This window comes from Nanorana parkeri, unplaced genomic scaffold, assembly GCF_000935625.1.
Source record: "Nanorana parkeri isolate BGI_ZX_2015 unplaced genomic scaffold, ASM93562v1 scaffold590, whole genome shotgun sequence".
In the NCBI taxonomy this organism is placed as follows: Eukaryota; Metazoa; Chordata; class Amphibia; order Anura; family Dicroglossidae; genus Nanorana; species Nanorana parkeri.
In genome coordinates, this window is record NW_017306858.1 from 174,818 (window position 1) to 199,396 (window position 24,579).

The following is a 24,579-nucleotide window of genomic DNA, read 5'->3' on the forward strand; positions in this document are numbered from 1 at the left end:
AGGCTAACCAACGGCGACGTGGGCGGCTACTTACCCCCCGGGGGCCCGGAGCACCGGCTGCCCAATGGAGGGGTGAGCGAGAGGTCGCCGTGCGCCTGTCATCGCCAGTGCTGCTCCTCTGACAGCCAACAACCGGAAAGCTCTTCCCCGGCCAGCGCCCCCCCTGCTCCGGGCAGCTCGTCCAGCTCCGACTCTTCCCCGCTGAGCGCGCATACGGTTGCTGGCTACTTCGTCTCCGCCGAGGCTGACCGCTTTCGCTTCCTTGATGTCACCCGGAGCTCCCGCAACACGTTCGAGGTGAGCCGGCGGCAGAGCGCCCCTGACCACCTGGATGACGGGCTTAGTCTGCCAGAGGGGGGCCCCGGGCCCCAGGAGCAAGACGGGGAGCGGCCCTGGAGGATGGGGATCGCTGACTTTTTCACCAGGTGAGCTGCACTCCACCCTTCCAGCGACATCTCCATGGCGACAGGGTGTGCTCAGTACCAGAGTGACAGCCAGGGCCCCATGTGTGTCCTCCATCTGACCATCCCTTCAATGGATCAAGGGCAGATGAGCAAATTGATTGATTGGCCAGGTGGCCCACCCTTCCACAGTGGGATAGCTGTAATGTGGTCATGGCAGCTCTGGGGCTTGTCCTATGTCTGTCTGTCACCGACCTGTCATGATGTCTGAGTCCAGGTTGGAGATGGCACACATTTTACAGCCTAAGGCCTCATTCACACTGGCACTCCTACATGTAGCTTTTCTTGGGGCCAGTCAACACCAATTGCGGTGCGTTCAGGAGCGGTAGTAATCGCACACTAAACTCCCCTGTTCGTTCTGGGGTAGGAGGGGATGTGGCGGTGCATTGAAGTCAATGGCACTGCAGACACGCCCTCCACCTGAAGTGCGATCGACCACGTGGCAAAACATGCATGCTCTATTTCTTTGCGTTTGCACTGGACCGGAATGCAGGCAATGTTTTGCCGCGCGTATGATCACACTGTGGGCGGGTTGTGTGGCTGCAGTCCCATTGACTTCAATGCACTGCCACGCCCCCACATGCCCCAGAACGAAGGGGGGAGTTTAGTGTGCGATTGCGGTGCGTTCTGACAGATACTGCTCTGGAACGCACTGCAATTGCTGTGAACTGACCCTTAATGTGGTAGAAGGTATCGGGGAAGTGTATAAATAAATTTTGATGCTCCCCTGATCACTTTTTTTTGTGTTTAGATGTTCCTGTTCGAGATTGTGTTTTAGAGCTTTTAATCCACGGGTGAGCAACTCTGGCCTTCCAGCTGTGCTTTAACTACAAATCCCACCATGCCTCCTGGGAGCCATACCTGTAACTAAGTCTTGCAATGCCTACACGGGTCTTGTAGTTCCACAACAGCTGGAGGGTTGGATTTGCCCACCCCTGTTGTGATCGGACCCTTGATGCCCAGAGTTCTATTCTATTGACTAGAGGTGCACCGAAATGAACATTTCTGAAATGAAAGAAATGTCAGGTCGTAACCAAAAATGTTTTATTATTCTAAATTTTTCACATTTTTAAAAACTTTTTTTGTAAACTTTTTCATTATTTTTATTATTTTTCTTTTTTACTTTTAGGGCCTTCGGGGAAATATTAGGAGTCTAAACAGACCCTTGATATTTCCCTTTTGAAATAGAAAAAGAGATTGAGAACACAGAGTCCTCATTCTCTTTTTCTGCAGCCTCTGTTCTAAATGGACAGGAATCCTCTATGCTGAGTGTTCCTGATCATTCATAACATGAGGACAGAGTATGTTTACTATATCCACAATCATGAATGAACTGGAAGTCATGTATATCACTTCCCATTCATTCATAATTGTGGATATAGTAAACATACCATGTCCTCCAATTATTTACAAACACTCAGCGATCTCTGATTGCTTGTACCGCTCTCCTTCCTGACAGAAGTCACAGGAGGATGAGTGAGTGGTGGTGGACTAGAGTGCAGCCTGCTGTGACAGCGCTGGCTGTCTTCCCCGGCACTGCTCGGCTGCCTCTGACAGTTTCCCTTCTCTCCGCTGGGTCACAGAGCAGCGCCCAGTGGGGAGGAGAGAAAGCAGGGATGCTCCGCTATTTCGGACAGAAAATGGCACTTTCGGCATTTTGCCAAAAGTGCCATTATCGGCCGATTTATTGGTGCATCCCTTCTATTGACACATCTAAACTGAAGGCAGGTAAATACAAACGGTGAATGATACCACTGACAATCAATTAGGTGATTTTATATTCATTTAGAAGAGTGCTCTTAACACACACAAATGCAGGTTTGAGGCTGCCGTTGTGAATGAGGCCTAACTTCGCGCAGGATTACTTTCACAGGCAAACAGGAAAGCACTTCCTTTCTTTGGGAGGACCTCGCTGTCATGCACGTATACTTCTAAGTCCTGCACTTCCTTTAGTTATCATGACAGGAAGTCCTGCTGTACCTCATGACCGCTCTGGCTGTAGGGCTCATATGCCCCAGGGCTACAATCCCATCTTGCTCCCTCCTCCTTCTGGCCATTCACAAAACAGAAGGCCACGTGTCTTATGAATGGTGAGGAGGACAGGGCGTGGAGATGCGACTGTAGAGCTGAGGTATAGAGCTTGTCGCTGGGAAGTACAAAAGGAGCTGGACTTCCTCTGTCATATAAACTTTCTTACCATCTTGTCTTGTAATGTCTTCCTTATATTGTAAAGTGCTGCACACACTGTTGGCGCTATATAAATCCCTAAATAATAATCATTTGTTAAGATAATCCTGCCTTGAGCTAGGCTTTAAAGAAAGCTCCCATATTTCCAGCATGACCGATTTCTTTGTAGGTGTGCCACACTCCTAATTATCTTTTACAGCAATATGTTATTTTATTGTGTTTTAGTATACAAATGAGGATTTGAGCTCCCTATCAGATTCTTTGTGCATTTAATGTCTGTACCTCACCTATAAAAGCCTCCCTGCCTCTGTGTGCCACCATTATTGTAATTTCTGTAGCCCTGGCAGACTCGGAGCTGTCACTCAAGTGACACACTATAGAATTCCCCTTCGCTCTATCCTCGGCAGCTACAAAAAATGTTATTTAAGAAGGTGATTTGAGGGGCAGATGAGCTGGGCCAGCACAGGCAGTATTTAGACAGTCTCGGAAGAGTAAAGGGCTATGATGTGCAAGGAGGGAGGGTCAACGTAGACTGTGCTAGGAAATTGACTCTTCCTGAAGAAGTTACATTTATTTTTATTTTTTTAGATAATTCAAAGCCGCATTGCGAGTGAATAAAAGGTTGCTTATGTAAAGTGAAAATGCTGCAAGTGAGCATTTAATACACTTTGACATTTCTGTGCTTTTTGTCTGGAAATTATTTGTAATAGGGATGCACCGATACTTTTCGAGTACCAATGCCAATACTTGGCATTTTCACGAGAACTTCCAGGGTTGGAGAGGTTGCAGCTGGGACCTGGCTCTGGTGCTCCACCACTGTCCTGAAATCATTATTCTGTATTGTTTTAGAAAAACTGTCACGTGACACTAAACAAATCTATCAGTACTCGTATAGGCAAATATCTTGGGCAAGTATCAGTACTCGTACTCGTAAGTACTTGGGCAAGTATCAGTACTCGTACTTGCAAAACTGGTATGGGTGCATTCCTTTATATTTATTAAAACACAATCATACATTAAAACAGAGATGTACAAATCCCTGGAGCTCAGTGTACTTCTTACAAATGACAGCCGCCTCCTAACTTTTGAATTTTTCTCTAGTGTAGTCTTGGAGCTTGAAAGGGATCAGTACTTGCACCGAGTACGCTACTTGGTATCGGTGCATCCCTAATTTTGAAGTTGGTCACAGGGTCTGTTTAGTGTTATTAGCTTGTTTTTCCGTTTCAGTCTACAGTCACCTATTACTTTGCAAGAATTCAAACTTCTCTCCTACTTACTGTGCAGAACGTCCCCAGAAATCTTGTTTTTTACTTTTCTCTTGAGGGGCTCACTCTATGGGACCTGGAGATTATTTTGTTTGTACTAGTAAATAGGTATTTTTCTGCTAATGCTCAGTTTGTCGCAATTAGATTTTTGTTTTTTGTTTTCAGGTCACATCTTTTAATTTTTTAATTTGACATCTTTCATTCAAGACACATAAATGTATGTTTACTAGGGATGCACCGAAACCGATAGTAGTAATGGTTCCGATAATTACCCCCATTACTGAAACTTCAGATCAGAGGGAGATTTTCTCTGACCTGCAGTGCCCTGAGGCAACATGGACATGGGTTCCTGGCCAAACAGCTGGATCCATGCTAATTGGCTGGGAACCTGGCTTCACAGTCAATCTGAATGGAGCCAGCTTCCCAGCCAATCAGGAAGCCAGGGGGCGGGTATTGACCCGCCCCCTGGCTTCCTGATTGGCTGGAAAGCCGGCTCCATGCTAACGGAAGTACCGGTATTGGTGAGTACCAAAAGATAAATATCAGTACTTGATACTGAAAAACTGGTATCTGTGCATCCCTAATGGTTACCTTTTTGCTAAGAATGCTGAAGTTCTAAATACAAATATTCGTGGTATCTATCTGTCTAGAACACTAGTTTCCTTGCTCATATTTTGTATGTGTGAAGCTCAGCAATAGGTTTTCAAAATTTAGCAACATTTAAATGCGACCTAAAAAGTCTCCGGTCATATTAAACCTTTGATTATGGACCCTTCTATAGTGTAGATCAGGGGTGTCAAATCCAAACTTACTAAAGGCCATGCTGAGGGTTGTTAATAAAATTAGGGGTCATACATAATGAAGAAGAAAAATTAACCCTGCGGCTTGCACCGGTACAAAGCTTTTAGTGCCCTCACACACAGTCAGTTCTGGATACACACAGCGGGACTTACCAGTAGCTGCTGAGACCAGAGGAACGTGCTGGTGATGAGAAATCCAGAATGAGTGGCCCAGGAGCGCATGCTGCCGAGGACAAACATTAAGGTGCGGTGTCCTCAGGACGGCCAACTGAATTGCCACTCCAAGCGGCTAGCTAGTAATAAAGAGAAGAAAAAAAAAAGAACCCTGCTTGTAGGTACACAGCTTGGGACTGGCGGGCCTAAACAAAATGTTGTGGCAGGCCATTTCTGGCTACGAGCCTTGTTTTCGACATACAGTATGTGGCGTAGATGACACCTTCAGGTACTTGTCTGTGTTTTCTGAACGGTTGCAGAGAACCCTGGGCCCCCAGAAAAGTGTGGTTCTCATAAGAAGAAACAGTGATCAGCTCCATGGTTCTTCACTTTGGCCTGCCACCTCACTACTGGCCTATCTCTAAGATGTTTGGCCTCACTAATAGTGAAACACCAGAGCTGACAAACACCTGAACTAGCTGCTATTTTCTAATTGGAGTTCCATGCTTTGCTGGGATTGTGCTCTGTAACAAAATCAGAAAATATAACCGAACTTGGACTTGCCAACTACATTATATTGTAGCATTATTGCCTTACCACAGCACTATCACTACAGAACACTGGTGGCACTACTGACTATGCATGCTTTTAGTGGAGGCAGTGGTAACAATTGTGATTAGGCATGGTGCTCATCAGGTTTACCAGGGTGATCCATCTGTCTTCGAAGAGCGTTAGTTGCTGCTGGTACTCTTGAGATATAAAATCTACACTAATGCTAGAATTAGAATGATCCTGTCCCTGTCACACAGGATGCATCAGTGACTCCAAAAATGCATTGTAACAGTACCAGGGCGCATGCTAGTTAAACACTATTGAAAGAATATTTAGTAGTGTTTTTTGATATAAACCCAAGAACAAACATGTATTCGTAAACTGTCAGATGCAGTGTCTTTCTGACCTAGTCAAAATCTGTGATATACCTGCAAGTACTGTGACTCTTTCAACTTGGGTGACTTTTTTTAACATGCATGTGAAAGATTTAATTTCTTTTGCATCCCTAACACAAAAAAAGTGAGACATCATGAGCCACTATTTTCTTCGTTACATTTTTTATTTAGGGCTGACAAATCAAACAAAGATGTATTGTATGTGTTGCTCACACCATAAAAAGTCATTTGTTTTTATGCTGTGTGTCTTCTTAATGATACTGAATACATGGTATCCCCTCAAGGTCAACACCAGGACGTTATCGCAGAAGTTGTTGCAATGTTTGTGTAGTTACTAAAACGTATTGGCTTCTTATTGTAAGAAGTTCCATAAGATTGGCCATTATGTTGATGTACTGCCAGTTCCTTCTGTAAGATATCGCTGCAACTCTTGGGTCATGCGCAGTGGGCAGCCTTGCTGGTGGTGCTAAAAAGCTTGGCTCCTTTTGTTTAGAAAAATATATAAAAACCATGAATTGAAAGCATGAGAAAATTACCAAAAAATGTCTTCCAATGTTTGATTATAGGCATTTTATTTAAAGCATAGAGCTAGACTGCAATCTGGTGTCCAGATGATTGTGGTCATCAACATCTGTTAAGTAGAAGGCTTGTACTGTGTTACTGTGGCATTCACAACAGCACCTTTTGGTTCTCGTATATCCAGGGGGCTTGAGCAACTGCACAGGGATACAGATTTTGTTTTTGAGCTTGATGAAGCACCAGACTGATAACACCTAGTAGTTTTTGAGCAGTTCAGAAAGCGCTTTTAACTGCCCAATGCAAGAAATCACATGATTTTCAATGGCCCTGGTACATACCTGAGCAGAAAGATGCCAGCAGAAAAACTCCTGAAAAGGTACAGGAGCTTCTTTGGGCAGTTAAAAGTGCTTCTTTGCCCCATAGACTTCATTGGAAATGCCCAAAAATGCGCGACAGAAGCATGTTGCACATTTACTTGAGCGTTTTTGCGCGATTATACGCGGGTTCTTCCATTGCCCGCAATGGTTTATGAGCTGCCTATCAGAGCGCGCGTCTTCATGTACGAGTGTTAAATTGCACATACAAATATGCACAACAAACGTGCAAAAACGTGCAAATAACTGCATGCTGTTAAAGAAGAATTATGAGGCGAGTGATTTTCACTCAGCCTCATAATCTGAGCCGACCTGTGACAATGAAACTGTCGCAGGTCGGCTCAGTAGATCGGGAAGAGAGTGAACACATACTTCTCGATCAATCTATCCCTGCAGAGAGCCATGACTGTCACTCGGCTCCGTGCAGGGATCCCCCCCTCCCCTGTCCGATCCTCCAGCGCTGACTGGCGGAATGGACGGGGGAGGGGGCGGGTACAGCTGGCTCTGCCTCTAGATAGGCAGAGCCAGCTGTCACTCACGTAGCTGGGTGGATCCAGACAGAATTGTCGGGATCCGTCCCGTCTGCGGCGTCTCAGTATACCGCGAGCTGTAGTTCACGGTATTCTGAGCTTAGGGTGACGGGAGGACGCCAGTTTGTGTCCTCCTGTTACCCTGAGAACTATGGGGAAAAGCCCTGACCCCATAGTTCTCCTTCAATGTGTGTATAAACGCACAAAAACGGTGCTGTCTAGATGTGAACCCAGCCTAAGAGTTGCCGATATATTTGATAATAGATTTAAAATTTAACTATTGATAAAATTCGCTTTTTCAGATGATTTGAATGGTTGTTGGCACCACATTGTGCTGCTACCATTAGCATTGTGAGCATTTTTTGTAATCAGAAAAGTCCATTGCTTTCAGACAAATTTTGTCTCGACCTTTTTTTTAATCCAGTGTATAAGCAAGATATACATGAGCAGAAAATATGGCGGTCCCCAATGTTTGAGACCTGTAAATGATTTACATTTTGTTAACCTGTTTTACATGTCTATCTTAAAACACTAATAAGACTGAATATATATTTGTGAAATATTCAACCATTTTAATTTTTGTAAACCAGTGGGAGTAAATGCAAATTTTCCTTTACTGATGGCCAGGCTGTACTGTCTCTCTTTTCATGTAATGCAATTTTGGTGAGGGGGGGGGAGCCCAAGTATAAAATATATCAACCAAACGCAGGAAAATGTTCTGTAAATTGCATTTTTAGCTTCCCATGATGTCCCTGTTACTAGTAGAGTGAATGTTTATCACACTTAGTTTATGTTACACGACCAGAAGCAGACTGTGACACACAAAATGTTTAATACATTGTACGTGCATGGTTCAGTGCAGCACCGTCTGGAAAAACTCAGCATGGAAGTGAAAACAGCACCAGCTGTGAGAGGAAGAAACTGCCTTGTGGTGCATAGAATCAAACTGCTACATTGTCTACATGGTGTGTGAACTAGATATATTATCTTCAAGAAAAGGTGTAGCCATTTCATTTGGAGCATTCCTTGACTTCACCATACCATATGTGGTAACTGGCATTTCTTTTTAAAATGCGCTCTTTTTCACATGCATTTAACTGCACCAAAAGTTTACAACCATAAAGGAGGAGATCCTTTGAAACCAGCCTGGTTTGTATTCCCCCTTCATTTTCTGTTAGTATAATATCGTATCTGAACTTATGAGCCATAATACAAATTGCCTTCCAGGCTTCATTATCTCTGATTCTTTGGGTGTGCAGAGTCCATGGTTGTTTCTCTGTTTTGCTGCAGAAGGGGGTCTTTTGCATAGCTCATTCTCAAAGCTGATACACTCTTTAGGGCCGGTTCACACCACAAAGTCTGCGTTCCAGAGTGTTCGGCCTCTGGAACACAAGCCGGCCGGCTCCCTGCATTCAGGGGTGGGAGGGGGGCATGGCGGTGCATTGAACTCAATGGCACCGCAGCAACGCCTCCCCCACCCGCAGTGCGATCGTCCGCACTCAAATGTGTGGCACATTAGTGCCTTCTTTCCGGTCCAGTGCGATCTGCCAAAATAGTACAGGCGACATTTTTGCAGATCGCACTCGACCGGAACGCAGGCACTTATGTGCCACGTGTTTGGGTACCGACAATCGCACTTCAGGGGGGCGTGGCTGCGGTGCCATTCAATGCCATGCCCCCCTCCCGCCCCTGAACGCAGGGAGCCGGCCGAATGCTCTGGAACAGTATTTGTGGTGTGAACTGGCCCTTTAAAGGGTAAGTGTACTTTTAAAATAAAAAACAAGGTCTACTTGCCCTTCTTCCTTTTTTTTTTTTTTAACCTCCTTACCTTTTCTGATCCCCCCTCCGCCTCTGCAGATGTAGGGTTAGGGGAGGGGGGGGGGAGAAGATAAATGCATTTTTGTTTTAAATTGCACTTATTCTTTAAATAAGAACTCTGCAGCAATTGAAAACATTATCCCTTGCAGTGGGGCTACCCCAGCACTGCAAGGGTTAACTAATTGTTTTGCTCTCAGGCTGAATTAAAGAAGTACCCACCTGATCCTCGGCCTTTGGCGGTCACCACTCTGGTGGTGGACTGTTCCTTGGAGTCCTTGCGTCTAATGCAGTTACATTACACATAATTACATCATGGCTCCTTAGACTGTCAGAGCCTGGAGAAGAAGAGTATGCGGGGACTGGTCTAGCAGCCAAGTGGGACCGAGGATCAGGTAAGTGTATTTTTTCTTTATTTTAGCACCTAGTCCAAAATGAGCAGTTACCCCTTGCAGTGCAGGGGAAGCCCCACTGCAGGGGTTATTTGTTTAATCGTCTTGACTTGTGTGGTGGGTTTTTTTTGGTTTTTTTTTCCCCCTTCACCTGGTGTGTACAAATTCCAGCAGCAGCTTTATATACTTGACTGCCTAAAGGTAGAACTCTGCATGCTTCCTGGTGAAGAAACATTTCCCAGTGCTCCATATTTATGGATTCTCATTGTTGTCATGCACTGCTTTGAAGATGGGCAACAAGTTAGTATGCAGTTTGCCATAATTGGCTCTAGAATATTGGGCTTTATTTGTACTATGCATCAGTGGTTCTGAATGGACAGTTAACATAAAGGATATGAAGGTATCATTTTACATGGCTCTGCTCACTGTCCGAAAATGAGTATTAATCCCCTTTTTGGATACATGGTAGCAGACTGAATCTGATGTGAGAGATGTATAGAGGAATTGGTTTTTGGGCATATTTAGTATAAGGAAGCTGTATAAAGGGTGAAGCATACTAGAGCTGCAGCTAACGATTATTTTCAAACTCGATTGGGTAGCCAATTACTGAGATCGGTTAATCAGATAAAACAAATGGCTCCAGTGATGGACTACTAGTTTGTACTGAGATTGTAGTCCATCACAGGAGCAAACTTGGAGCGGTGGAAGTAAAAAAAAGTGGTGAAATGCAACGTGTAAAATTATACAGCAATCAATGCAAAATGGCACTAGCTATAAAAAACTACAAATCCCAGTACATTATAACTGGTAATAATGTACTATTGCTGGGTTTTGTTGTCCTCTATAGCTGGTGGTGTTCTGCATTGCGCTGTATAATGTATTATTGCTGGGATTTGTAGTCCTCTATACAGGGCAATGCAGAATACCACCAGCTATGGAGGAGTACAACAAACCCCAGCAATAATATATTACACAGCGCAAACAGGGCCAACTAATCGAAAGCAGATTAATCGATGATTGAAAACGTTGACAACTTTTCCCATCGATTTATAATCGACTTAGTTGTTGCAGCCCTAAACCATACATCTTAATAGGTGCATATGTGGTCATTCCATATCCACAGGTCTGTAACCAGGTTATCTTAGGGTAAATATCATAACATTGCCAATTACCTTTTCCCCCCAAGGGCAGGTGATGTTTCATGCTTCACTGGCATGAAGAATGGCGCCCAGTCTATCTGCATTTGATCAACTGATCATCTTATTTCCATTGGGTGCCTAAGTCAGGCATTCAGATAAAGGTTCCTGCATACAATTTGCAGTTACACGGTGCAAGATCTGCTTGTTGGATTTTGTTTGAAGTGTCCTGTGTAGAACAGTCTCAGTTTTTTACTCTGGCACGTCCCATAAATCTTTTTCTTCATTCCTGGGGTTGGAAATCTTCTGTCTGACCCTGCATAGTCCTCAAGGGCTCATTTCTTTCAGTTCCTTTCCAGTGCTTGCTTTTTATTTGATGGCTTCAAGTTACACAAGTGGCTGCTTTCAACCGCTGTAGCATCATATGAGAAGAATGCGAAGGATGACTCTAAAATTTCAGTAAAGACATTTGAATTTAATGCAATGTAAAAATATAAAGAGTACAACTGCAAGCAATGAATCATTATTCGATTCAATGGAATGTAGCTTGATTGTTTTCACAGCAGATGGGCTGGCCACTCACTTGTATTTTTCAGTGAAATTATTATAGTTTTGACATTTTATTGTATGTTCATCCCCACCATTTCTGCCATATGTGTGCTTTTTTTTTTTCTTTTAATTACTTTTTAAAAACTAAAAATGACGGTCCAATCTTTAAAAAATAATTTGAATCATCATCTGTAACCGCTAGATGGGACATACATGTTTTGTCTGGTCTCATACTGGTATCCACCTGCCAACCTCAAAAGCTCCCATCCACACATTAGCCCACCATACATGCACAGACACTACCATAGCCCATAAAGTGTATTTGCAGACAATGACGGCCTGAAGTCTGGAACCCATGAACATCACTTTTAATTCAGCAAGAGAAGGCATGCTCATATGGGTTGCGGTCAGTTTTGTCTTTGTCAAGAGAAAAGCATTTTCAGTTGGGTTGAGGCCAGGTGATTTACTTTGCCAGATAATTAACCAGTTGACATCCGCGGTGTTAAACCCCCTTCCCATCCAGGCCATTTTTCAGTATTCAGCGCTGCGGTACTTTAACTGACATTTATTCCGTCATGCAGCGCTGTACTGAAATGAATTTTATACCCTTTTTTGGGGACAGATAGAGCTTTCTTTTGGTGGTATTTATTCACCACTGGGGGTTTTATTTTTTTACTATATTAAGGAAAAATTACCGAAATTTAAAAAAAAAAAACAGTTTCCCCTATATTAAATGATAAAACATTTATTATTACCCAATTTTTTGGTAAAATATAAAAGATGGGGTCACGTCGGGTAAAAAGACACTAAACATGTCAAGCCTTAAAATTGCGTGCGCGCGCGAAACCTCAAAAAACGATAATACCCAAAATTGGCCCTAGGCGACGCTTTAAAAGCTGTTACCGCTCATCAGTTTAGTGTTATCAGTGATTGATGGCCCTAAAATGATTGCTCTCACTGCGACGTTCGCGGCGATATGTAACATGTGTAGCGCAATTGTAATTTTTGCGCGCTGGGGCACCGGACGCGTATTTACGTTTATAGGCGCGTAAACGTGGGGGTGGGGGAGTTAAACATTTTGGGGGGGTTTTTTCCCCTTTTTTTATATGTGGCTTTTATTTTATTTTATTTTTTTATGTGTTACTTTTCTTTTTTTTTATTTATATTTTTTTTTTGCACTTATTGTTATTGCTATTATATAGGGGGATAACAACCCCCTATATAATAGCAAAGGCACACTGACAGGTCCTCTTTATGGAGATATTAGGGGTCTCTAGGACCCCTAATATCACCTATGGACCCCAAAAGAAGCTGATAAAGCAGAGATCTGCTTTATCAGCTTCTTCTCTCTCCAGATGACTGACAGGTGAATGCGGAAGTGATGTAACACACATCACTTCTGCATTCACAGCCCGGATCGCCTATATGTGACCCGCCGATCGCCTATATGTGAAACACCCGGTAACGGGTGTGTGCATTTAGCGGGTCTTTTCTGCCCGTGCGTGCCCGCTAGGGGGCGCGCGCGAGCAGAAAAAAATTGCCGTCTGGAGACGGCAACCCGCAGATGCTGCAGTGCCGTCCGTCCGTTTTTTTACTACGGGCGGACGGCAAGAGGTTAAAGATAATGGAGATTTATCAAAATCTGGAGCAGTTGCCATAAGCAACCAATCAGCTTCTCCAGTTTGTTCTGTTAAGATTTGAAAATGAAAGATGGAAGCTGATTGGTTGCCATGCACTTCTGTGCCAGATTTTCTCTGCTCCAGTTTTGATAAGTTCCCTTCTATGTTCTTTGCCCTCAAAGGCCCTTGAGTTGCTTGGTTCATTGACCATCTGTACTGTAAAGCATTGTCCTATATGTTTTGCTGAATCTGGACAGATAGCATAGCCCTATACGCTTCAGAATTCATCCGCCACTTCTGTTAGCAGTAATCCCCAATAAACACCTGTGACCCAATTCCAGTTTCAACGGTACATGCCATTGCCATTACACCATGTTTCATAGATGATATGGGTGGGGTCAAACCATGGGTTGTTCTTTTTCTTCCCTTCATTATGTTACATGTTGATCTTTGTTTCATTTGTGCTAAGAGTATTGTTCCAGAACTGGCTTTTAAAAGGTCTAATCCGGCCTATTCTTGCGGCTCATCGGTGCTTTGTACCTTGTGGCAAACCCTCTGAGGGGGATTTATCAAATCTGGAGCAGCTGTGCATGGCAACCAATCAGCTTCTTTGTTTCATTTTCAAATCTTAACTGAACAAACTGAAGAGAGAAGCTGGTTGGTTGAGACTAGAAGTTGTGAAATTGGTTTTCTTCACCATGGAGAGAGTGCTAAGATTGCCCGGGGCCATGGTTTTTTGGTGATTTTCTTTTTACGAATGTACCATATTGTTGGTTTGGGCATTCCCAATGCAGTGACAACTATTTGGACCTCCTATTGAAAATTTACAGCAACTGCTTCCGAATGCAAATTGCACACTTGATCACAGACATTTTGCCTGCTTAATATTTTATGCATTATAAAGAATACAGACCTGTTCATCTCCAAAACCCCTCCTTGTGCACACTAAAGGTGCCCATACACCTTACGATTATCGTACGATAATCGTATGCGATAGACTTTTCGTACGACAATCTTAACGTGTGAATAGAGTGCCCGACCGATAGTACTGTACAATCGTACGACTTTTGACGGTCAAGCATGTTTGAAAACTTTGGTTGATCGTACGATATTTGCATGGTTGGTGGCGTTTCCGTCCGTCAAATGTCGTACGATTAACACTGCGCATGCGCAAACGAAAATAATTGCGGTCAATTACTGCAAGTCGTCCAGGTGTTTTTTTCTAACTACCGCTGATTGAACCTTGCGATAATCGGGGCAGGATGGGGCCGTCGTACGAAAATCGTACGACGGTTCGATCATCGGACGAAAAGTTTAGTCCGATAATCGTAAGGTGTATGGGCACCTTAAGTTACCAGCTGAAAAGATTCTCACAAAGTCAACAGGTGTTTTTTGCAATTATGGAACCTACAACTAAACAACTGGTATATTTAGCAGACCAAATTGGATTAAATCAGAAGTTTATTGTTAGGGTTTACATACTCTTTAAACCTTGTTCCTGACACTTGCAAAGAGTCCCCCCTCTGACATTATTTGCATTTACTGTAAAGTCTTCAACTTTGCAGCATGTTTACTATATGGACAGGGTGATCAAATTACCCCTTAGGCCTGGTTCACACCTGGGCGTTTTACAGCGCGTAGGAACGTGCTGCAAAACGCCCTATGCCCAAAGAAGTACAGGAGCTTCTTTGGGGCGTATTTGCAGCGCGTATCCATTGGGATACAACCAGGTAGCCCTCGGAAACGCGGAAGCCCTACAGCCAGGTAGCCCTCGGTAACGCGGTAAAAACACGCGGCAAGAAACGCGCATATTCGATACGCCTAGGTGTGAACCCAGCCTTACACCCCTCGAAGAATTGGTTTAGTTCAACAATACTTCTGCTAATAAGATGTGACAGCGACAGTGGTTAGCTATTTGGGTCATGGCACAATTTGATACTTTGAGATAGATAAACAGTCACGCACCTTTTTGTGTTTTGGCCAAGCTCCGCTAATAATAGAAATTAAAAAAACGTTTGCGATTTATAACAAAAAAAAAAAAATATGTAAATGTTTTTTTGTTTGGTATGCACTCGCCAGATAGTGAAATAATTTTCTTTCAATGTAAGATGCATTGCAACCAATACTGAAATCTGAAGGCTTGGAACTTTTTGTCTTAAAGCATTTGGTGGCATAGAACAGGGGCTCCGAACCAGTGGATTACATTTACAGTTTGTTGTCACCAAATGTCCTACAAATAATGTTTTGTTCCTGTAGGTTCTCTTGGTGTGACATATATTGTATATTTTTGGGCTCCAATAGTGGAAATCTGTTTATTTGGTGCCTAGCATAGAAATATTAGGCATATCTAGTGTAATGGGCAACCAATAGCAGTTGGCGGATAATTTATCACCAAGATTACTGACAGCTCACTCTGAATTTATTGTACCAAACTTACAATTTCATCCTCTAAATGTCTAGTTTTGGGAGAAATGTTTACTAACAGTTGTGATTTTATATAATATCCAAGCTGAACATACATTTGTGATGTGTAACTTTTTGTTTCAATATTTTGTTGCCATATCATGATCAGTTTGTGTTTATGTAATTTCAGTACCTTCTCCATGAATACAGGCCAGGGACGTGTACTTGGTGTAGAATGTTCCACAGTTCTGGTTAGTGTTATTATACCTTTAGCAGCATTTGACAAAATGCTTCCCCAACAGGACTGCTCACCCACCAGTATGTTTCTAAGAGGTGGTAAAATAACATATTTTGATTTATTAGGCCCCATTCACACCTGGTACAACGATTTTGACATTTTTTTTAGAGGCTGCCCTATATGCGACAATCATGGCAATGGTGGTTTTTGCATGCATAAGAACATGTGTCTTGCTGGCCCTGTATGTGCTGCCATTAACAATATTGGTACCACAGGGGTGTGGTTATCTAAAAAAAAAACAACTATTTGTCCAAGGACTAAAGTGGGGGCCCGATCTACTTGTCCCTCATGACAATCTACTTGTCCTGATAAAAAAATTTTTTTAAACCCAAACTGTATTTAGCAGTGCTAAGAAGTGCTTCTCGTTGGTCAGTGCCATCAGGTGACTGGGCTGACCAACGAGAGATCGCAAATTGCGAGTGTAATTCAGAATACATGACATAGGGCTGCTCTGGACGGCAGTATGGGGTACAGATGGTACACCCGTACTGGTGGATGGGAAGGACCGTTCGCCGAAAGGTAAGTATAGCGAGGGGGGGAGGGGGCCAGATTTGAGCCGTAATTCCATTAACCTAAATTACTTACCCTTTAATGCACATTGTGCATGTTAGACAGCGCTGCTGTCCAGCTGACGCAATATGTCACACATTGAAATGGGGGCAGCACTCGGAGTGCACACACAATGCCCTATGCATGCGTTTATTCGTATGCAGATGGTGGGGCAGTGGGGTTGGTTTTAATTTTTTTAAAAATTTACTTTATTTTTTTTTTTCTTTTTGTAACATTTTTATTTATCTTATTTACTATATTTTTTATTTCATCTTTTACTTTATCACCTTTTTTTTTTTTTACATTTTTTTTTTACTTTTTCATTTTTTACATTTTAATTTGTGTTTTATTTTTTAAAATTTTTTTATTTATTTATTTTTGACTTAAATTTTTTTTTCACTTAGCGCTGGTGTGAGAGCAATAAAGTTAACAAGCCCCTGTGATATAGCATTTGGAGGTAACAAGTTCTCTTTATGAAACCTGTCACCTCCAATACAGGAGTAGCACAGCACTGTGCTCATTCTCCTGTGACACGAAGGCTGCAAGTGCAGCGTTGTGTCAGGACTCACGGAGAGCAGGTTGCAGACTTTCTCTGCTGTGCTCCCAGCTCTTCATCCTGATGTCATTTGCTTGTGACGCTGGGTTCCGCAGAAGAGACGGGGACCCCAAAATCCACAGCTCGGAGGGAGGCAGCAGGTGGTGAGAGATGACAGCCGAGGAGAGATGCAGTGGGCGGGGAGAGAGGTGGTGTCACAATCAGGCTGCTTACAAGTGATCTTGAGCGGCTGTACAGCCGCTCGAGATCACCTGTACAAAACGTCTCCCACTCTACATATAGCCCTGCCAGTGTCCCGAACCAGGGATAAATGTATATTAAAAGAAAAGTACCCACCCAGAACCACATGTCCCGGGTGTCTGGCAATAGGAATTTCACACCCCTGTATCATAGGGGTGACCCACACTTTTTGCAAACATGTATGCCATATGAATGGGGCCTTATGTAGTAAGTCGGTGCAAAGAGTAACCCAACACATGCAGATTTCTGTTTAATACGGTTAGACTGTTTACCTGGCGCTCCAGTTTAAAGCAGAACTCCGGGCAAAAGTTTTCTTAACCCTTGCAATGGGGCTACCCCCGCACTGCAAGTGTTGGGTGCTAAAAAAAAAGTTATACTCGCCCGATCCTCTGAGCTAGCTTGTTCCTAGACCATTCGCTGGAGCTTCTCTCCCCCCCTGCTGTAGCAATGTAAGGATCCTTGAGTCATCACATACTATGCACAGTGAGGATGCCGAGGGACATACCATCTCTGCAGTGGAGTAGGGTGGCCAAAGACATGCAGATCACTTGATCTATGAAGTCTGTCTTTGTAAACTGGAAAAATAAAAAGTCCAATAAAAGTGCTAAATGAGGTGGTCCAAGTGTCCTAAAATTGTTACATTATTAGTTTACAAATGACAACACAGAACAGCCAATGCATTTCGGGGACCCAGAGGCATCCACATTCTTTAGGGCTTATTGGAAGTAATATGGACTCAAAGCTGGCACAAATCACCAGGGATTTATTATTTGCTGTCATGGGATTTAACCAGAATAAGCCCAAACTGCTTACTTTGCAAACTGACAGCTATTCTTGGCTGGAATTTTGGTTTATAACCGGTGTCTAAGTTGGGTCAGCAGATGTTTCTGTAGGTCTTTGCTTTGGAGGGTCTTCTGCATTGTTGGTATTGCTTCAGACGCTCTGGCCATTTGTATTCTAAGCCAAGATTGTATTCTGTATGGTCAGGTCTAACTATAGGCTTACCTTATTAAACTGAAAATGATTGTTGTGAACTTATCAATTTTTCTTTTTACAGATGTGCAGTGTAGCATTTAAGTGCTAATTCAGAACCCATTTTGAAGCAGACATGTCCTTTTCTGTGCAAGTCTGCACATACTCTTGTGTTCCTAGTTTAATCTTCCTGTATTTGTTTTATTCACTTTTGTGAATTGGACATAACTTGTTTCCTAGAGATCTATTCTAGAGCAATACAACTGAACAGTGTTTCAGTGTATAGATGTCAAAACGTCCTGCTGGCTTTCTGTGACAAGTGTACTTTATCTGCGAGTAACATTCTGTCATTTATTTGTTCTTTAAACTGTGCCAGCCGCAGTCATCCATTGCCCTGTTGTATGCTTTGTTTTTTCTCCAGCAGAGTTTGCCTGTGTGATAAGAACCTTGATGACAGTAGTGGTAACTAGCTTTCTACACTTTGTCTTCAGTACAACTGTTGACTCTTTTCAAATGTGACTGTATTTGGAGAAGGTCCTCATAATGATGTGAGAAATGATATTAGAATTGAGGTTTTCAAGCTTGACGTAAATTGTCCACCTTTTGGGTTTTGAGAGACTGATATAAGGAAAAACTTTTTTTATTGATTTATTTCTCTTCATATGCTTTTAGCATTTTTACATTTTTGTTTTTAATTGTTGTAATAAGTATCAGGGCAGTTGATTCGCTTCATAGAGAGAGTTCTTGCTTGCTATCCAAGAGGCCAAGGTAGGTAGGACTGATGTATGTTGGCATTTCTAGGGTTCCATTAGCACTGTGCATTCACTGTGAACTAAACTGAACCTTATTAGGTTGCAGCTGTAATTAAGGGCTTGTTCACACCAAATGCAGGCCAGATCTGCATGAGTTTCTGCACACGCTGTGCAGTGTGTTATATTGCGGTTTTTGCCACGTTTTTGGTTTTAAAAAAAACAAACTTTTTTTTGTTTGTTTAAGATGGGCTTTCAGTGCGTTTGCATGCATTCCAGAGCAGGTAAAATAGTGCTTGCTGCATTTTTTTTAAACATGCTCTGGAACTGAACGCTGCGGTGCGAACTAGAATCCAAAATACCATTGGAATACATTGGATGCAGTTTTGATCCGGTCTGTAAGTGTGAACAAGCCCTTAAGGACACCTAGTTCAAGTCCGCTTCTTTTACTCTCCAAGGATTGCAGATGAACATAGGCTGACCCAGAATAATGGATGTTTATAAGCAGATGGGGAGATGATTACTCACTATTAAGCATACCAGGACCTGTGCTAAGGTATTTGGCCAATGAACAGAAGCAACACATTTGACATGCAGCCGAGGAGGATGTCACCGACCCCATACCCCCCCCCCTGATGTGCACGTTCACATGTTCCTGGAAGTAAAGGGAGATGGATTCATATGCTCATAATAAAAATGGCCATTGTGAGCAGAATGGGGAGAAAGGGAAAAAATAATGCAGAACGAAAAGCTTGCAATTATCTAGCAGTAGATTGCCATTACTAAACCAGTTTCTCTTGTGCTTTATTTCGCCCTTTAACATTGCAAGGTCCAGTATGCAGTTGCTATGCACACATGTAGCTTTTTACAGTTCCCAAACACACAAAGGAAATGAAAATCAGCAATTCATTGTTAAAGATGTAATAAAATTGTTCAGAAAGTTGATATTTGTGGTTTAATAACGTTGCCCTGGTAATGGTCATCGCACAACTTGCATAAGAAATATGGGTGCACAGCTTTTGAGATGACAACCTTTGGAAAAGAAATCACCAGTCCTATCTGTTGCTGTTACTAATGCTGGAAAATAACAGTGAGGTTTACCAGAGCAGGGAAAGTTGTGCTCTATTTCCACGTCTCTTCTCTGCATCGGTGGAAATTTCCAGTTTTTCTTGCTTAACCCCTGGACATTCAACTGTGACACCTGAGGGTTTCCCTTGCATTTCTTTTTTGGCTTGTTTGTGAGTAAAGATCATCTTCCTATGAAGTGAATTGCTTGCTCTCACCACATTGGGTCAAACATTTTGTATGCCTTCTTACATATTGTACTGGTGGAGACTAATCCTCAATGAACCTAATGTAACAGCCTTCACTTCTGGGGTAGGACAGACATATATTACTTTTATTTATACTAGGGGACCCAAGCTGTCACTTCTGTGGGGATGTATTGAACAATTGCAGTACACTGTATATGCTTTATAACTACTGGAAATAATAAATCTTAGGAACGACTTCCATTGTTGTAAATCGTGTCTACTGCTCTACCTCACTATTTGTTTCCAGTATGCTGGATACCTTTTTATAATACATATTTATAAATTGGCCATATGTTCTATGGTTTCAGATCGCACCAATCTGCTGAAAACAGATGTTGCCCGTTTTTGTGAGCAGATCTTGACACCTGATGTAAATAGGCAAATGCTCATAAAACGTGTGTAAAAATGTGCATAAACGCAGGTTTTGGAGCAGTTCCATTAAAGTGTATGGGATCAGGAAACGCAGAATCTGTGTAGCTCTTTCTTTTTCCTCTGGTAGCATCTGCCCCATTTGAAAACATGGCCCTGATGGGGAATGCATCAACTGCATGAACATTTTGAGCTGTGGTCTGGTGTTTGTCAGGTATACTGATATGAACTCTGTCAGTTCATTATTAGTTCCTGATCAAAGTGGCCCTATAGTGTGCAATGCGCAATCTCTTCAGAGGAAGATACAAAGAGTCATTCATATCAGTATCTAAAATAACCCACATTGAGCACCACTAATGACAGCTTGCTCTTCATATGTTTCAGTAGATGTTGCGCGTTGGTTGCTAAATTTCTGATATGCATGCATTAGTACTAGGGATGTCCCGATGCCACTTTTTTAACACCAAGTACAAGTACTGGCCCTCATGTACTTGCCGATACCAATTACCGATACTTTTCCTTAAAGGGACAGGTGACATTTTTAAAAAAACCATACAGACTAATCATTTTAGGCCAAATTATTTACTATTATGAAGAAATGTAATTTAAAAGACTGTTTAAGAACAATAACATTTTTATTTGCTTTCACAAAGTTGTAAAACCAGAGCAAATGTAAAAGAACATTTTTTAAATAAAAAATAAATAAGCATATTAACATCACCAATTTTACATTAACAGACATTCGATCAATTATGCTTATTTATCAAATGTAAGTGGCAGGTTCTTTTTAAGAAACAGGAGAATCTCTGCATGTTCACATAGCAGGCGGTTTCTGATGTCGTTCAAAACGTGTGTGATGCTGCACTGAACAATCTTTCACTCTCCACACTACTGCATGGAGCAGAAAGATATTTTTTTGCCATTTGGGCCAGAGACTGTCCGAGCTGAGATTTGTAGTCAGTTTGGAGTCAATGGTGGAGTGCCAGGGCCCTGGTAGTTCAGCCACTTAGTCCAAGCTGTAGAGGGACTACAAATGTCAGCAATACATTCTACAGCAGTGCAGAATACCACCAGCAATCGAGAGCTACAGATCTTATCAATACACTATACAACAATGCAGAACACCACCAGCAATGGAGAATAGCAACCGGCTATACAGGACCCAAAATCTCAGCAATCCATGATATTTCAGCAATGGATGAGATTTGTAGTCCTCTACAGTTGTTTGCCATTCTCCATTGCTGCATGTATAATCTCTTATAGTGCCATACACTAAAAATAGAGTAGGCAGCCGCAGTACATAATAAAAGTTTACCTGCTCTCAGGAGGGTATGGCTTGAGGGGTGCGAGCTCCAGAAGGGATGCGACTCTGCGACGGTCAATCAGGAGAAGTTGTCCACCCTGTTATATAAAATAAATGTAAAGTCACCTCCTGATCGGTGGTACAAATTGCCACAGAGCACTCAAAAAATGTACATCATAAAATTAGCAAAACTAGTATAGTACATCCCTTCATTCAAACATAATGAAACTTACCAATCACTTGTGTCTGCAGGGAGTCGGTTTCAGGTCTTCTGCCGGCCTGTGCGGGGAGTTGGTGCACGGTCTCTCTAGTGACCTTGTGGTAGGCAATAATAAAACAAAAGAGGGTAAGTGGGAAACTGCTATAAAGAGGGATTTCAGATTCTGATAAGTCTCCTGAAAAGAAACCCCCACATCTGCCTGGGGACCAGATGTGTGCATGAGACCCATCAACATGGAGACAAGGTGCCTTGCATGGGGGGACGGACTTGGCTTCCACCCTTTGCAAAGGTACCATCCCAATGTTCAAAGGCATGTGGCCTGGTATGGTTCATTAAGGGGGCAATTGAACCCACAAAATAATTTTAATTACAGTCCCACGAGCATCATATCTCTGCATCTCTATTCTCAGCTCACCTCCACCCACAGCTCTCTTCTGCACCTTGCCTGCAGTTCACCCTGCACCCCCATTCACAGCTCACCTCTGCACTCCCCTCTACCAAGCTCACCTCTGCACACCTTGCCCATAACTCACCTCTGAACTCCATGTCCACAGCTAAACTCTGTAACCCTCATTCAGAGCTCACCTTTGCCCCCTCATTCACAGCTTACCACTATACCCCCTGTCCACAGCTAAACTCTGCTCCCCCTCGCCACAGCTTACCTTTGCAGTGCACCACAATTCACACATCACCTCTTCACCACCCAGCCATAGCTCATCTCTTAATCCCTGTCCACATCTCAGCACTTCTGCCCCCCCCCTCACTCCAGCTCTCATCTGTACCAACATCTACAGATTAACAGTGGGTGGAAGCAGCCTGAGCACCCAGGGATGTGGACATGTGCCCTGGGTGCTTGACGGTACTGATACCCATGGTCATGGATGGTGCAGCACTGCATACACATAGGGACAGTGAGGAGTCTGAGGACCCCTTATCGTGAGCATTGCAACTACTGACGTGACTTCTTAATCTTTGCTATTATACATGTGCCGAACAGCAACAGGCCCTTACTCACTCTTGCCTCACGAGGTGCCGAATGCTTTTTAGAGGACGTCGGCGGCGCTTAGCGGCGCATCATTGTTGTGGGCGGAGCTACAGGCGGAGTCCTCTGGGCAGTCGCTGGCCAACCACATTAGGACCATACCCTCCGCCTGGGTATATTCAGGATGATTTTCACCAAAAATGTTTTTATCAGAAACTTTGCTGTTTACCAAAGAAAACATGTATATTTGGGGATCATCTTCTTAGACTGATCAGTCGTTGTTGCTAGAGCTGCAGCTAACGATTATTTTCAAAATCGATTCGTTAGCCGATTATTAAGTTCGATTAATCGGATAAAAAATACATTTTAAAAAATGGCTCCAGTGATGGGACTTTTAGTTTGTATTGAGATTGCAGCAAGCTTGGAGCGGTGGAAGTAAAAAAGAAAAAAAAAGTGTGGTGTACAATATAGTGAAATGAAAAGTGTAAAATTATACAGCAATGAATGCAGAATGGCACCGGCTATAGAGGACTACAAAACCCAGCAATAGTACATTATACAGCACAATGCAGAATACCACCAGCTATAGAGGAATACAACAAATCCCAGCAATAGTACATTATAGCTGGTGGTATTCTGCATTGCGCTGTATAATGTACTATTGCTGGGTTTTGTAGTCCTCTATAGCTAGTGGTATTCGGCATTGCACCACTGTATAATGTACTATTGCTGGGATTTGTTGTACTCTATAGCTGGTGGTATTCTGCATTGCTGGTGGTATTCCTTGATTTGTAGTCCTCTATACAGCGCAATGCAGAATACCACCATCTATATAGGAGTACAACAAATCCCAGCAAAGGGGGTTCTTATCAGTTTGCGCAGTTAGGGTCTGGAACTCGCTGCCTCAAGCAGTGATTTCCGCAAATAGTCTGGAATCATTCAAGAAGCTTTTGGACGATTTCCTGAGAGACCGTAATGTACAAGGGTACAGGTACTCTTAAGAATGAGAACACTCAGGGACCTACACACACACACACACACACACACACACACACAATAGGTTGGACTTGATGGACTTATGTCTTTATTCAACCTCAAATACTATGTAACTATTATACATACAGTGTACAATGTATTGCTGGGATTTGTATTCCTCTATAGCTGATGGTACATTGCTCTGTATAATATACAGCACAATGTACCATCAGCTATAGAAGAATACAAATACCAGCAATACATTGTAGAGCACCATGTGGGGGAAAGTGCAGGCTTACCTGAGCAGTCTTCCAGCAACTTGCTTCTGAGATCAGGCCTGTCTATCAGCGGCTGTCATCGGCCCACACCTGCTCCTCCTTACTTCTTCTCCCCGCGTCCCTGTGCCGATCGTGGATTTGGGCAGGCGGTGAGTGGGAGGTGCGGAGCGTGGATGCGGGCAGGTCTGGCAGCGGCGAGCGTGAGGTGGGGAGAAGGTGTGATGCGCAGCGTGTGTGGAGCCGTGAACAGGGCCAACCAATCAGAAGCCGATTAATCGATTATTGAAAAAGTTGACAACTTTTTCAATAATCGATTATGTCGATTAGTTGTTGCAGCCCTAGTTGTTGCCAATGATTTATGCTTTGAATAGTAATAGTCTTAATTGTCTTGTATTCAACTCAATTGATCATTTTGAGGAAATTCATTAATCTTCTGCAGAGAGTGATTTTCCAACAGTGGAAAATTTAGCCAATCTCTCATTTCTATTTGTCATCTGCAGTCATTTTGTGAGGCTTGAATGCCCTCAGGATACTTAACCACTATCATACGTCTAAACCAAAATAAGCAAACTTGTATAATGAAATATTATCTGACTTTCAAACATTTAAATGAACATGTACAAAT

General features: G+C 42.9%; 1 protein-coding gene across 1 annotated transcript in view; it reads left to right on the forward strand.

Moving 5' to 3' along the window:
- The window catches only part of TBC1D12 (TBC1 domain family member 12), an 86,578-nt gene that overhangs the window by 6,952 nt on the left and 55,047 nt on the right, over positions 1–24,579 (forward strand). The window contains exon 2 of the mRNA XM_018562671.1: positions 3–425. Coding sequence (XP_018418173.1) covers positions 3–425 — 423 coding nt within the window. The remainder of the gene's footprint in view (positions 1–2; positions 426–24,579) is intronic.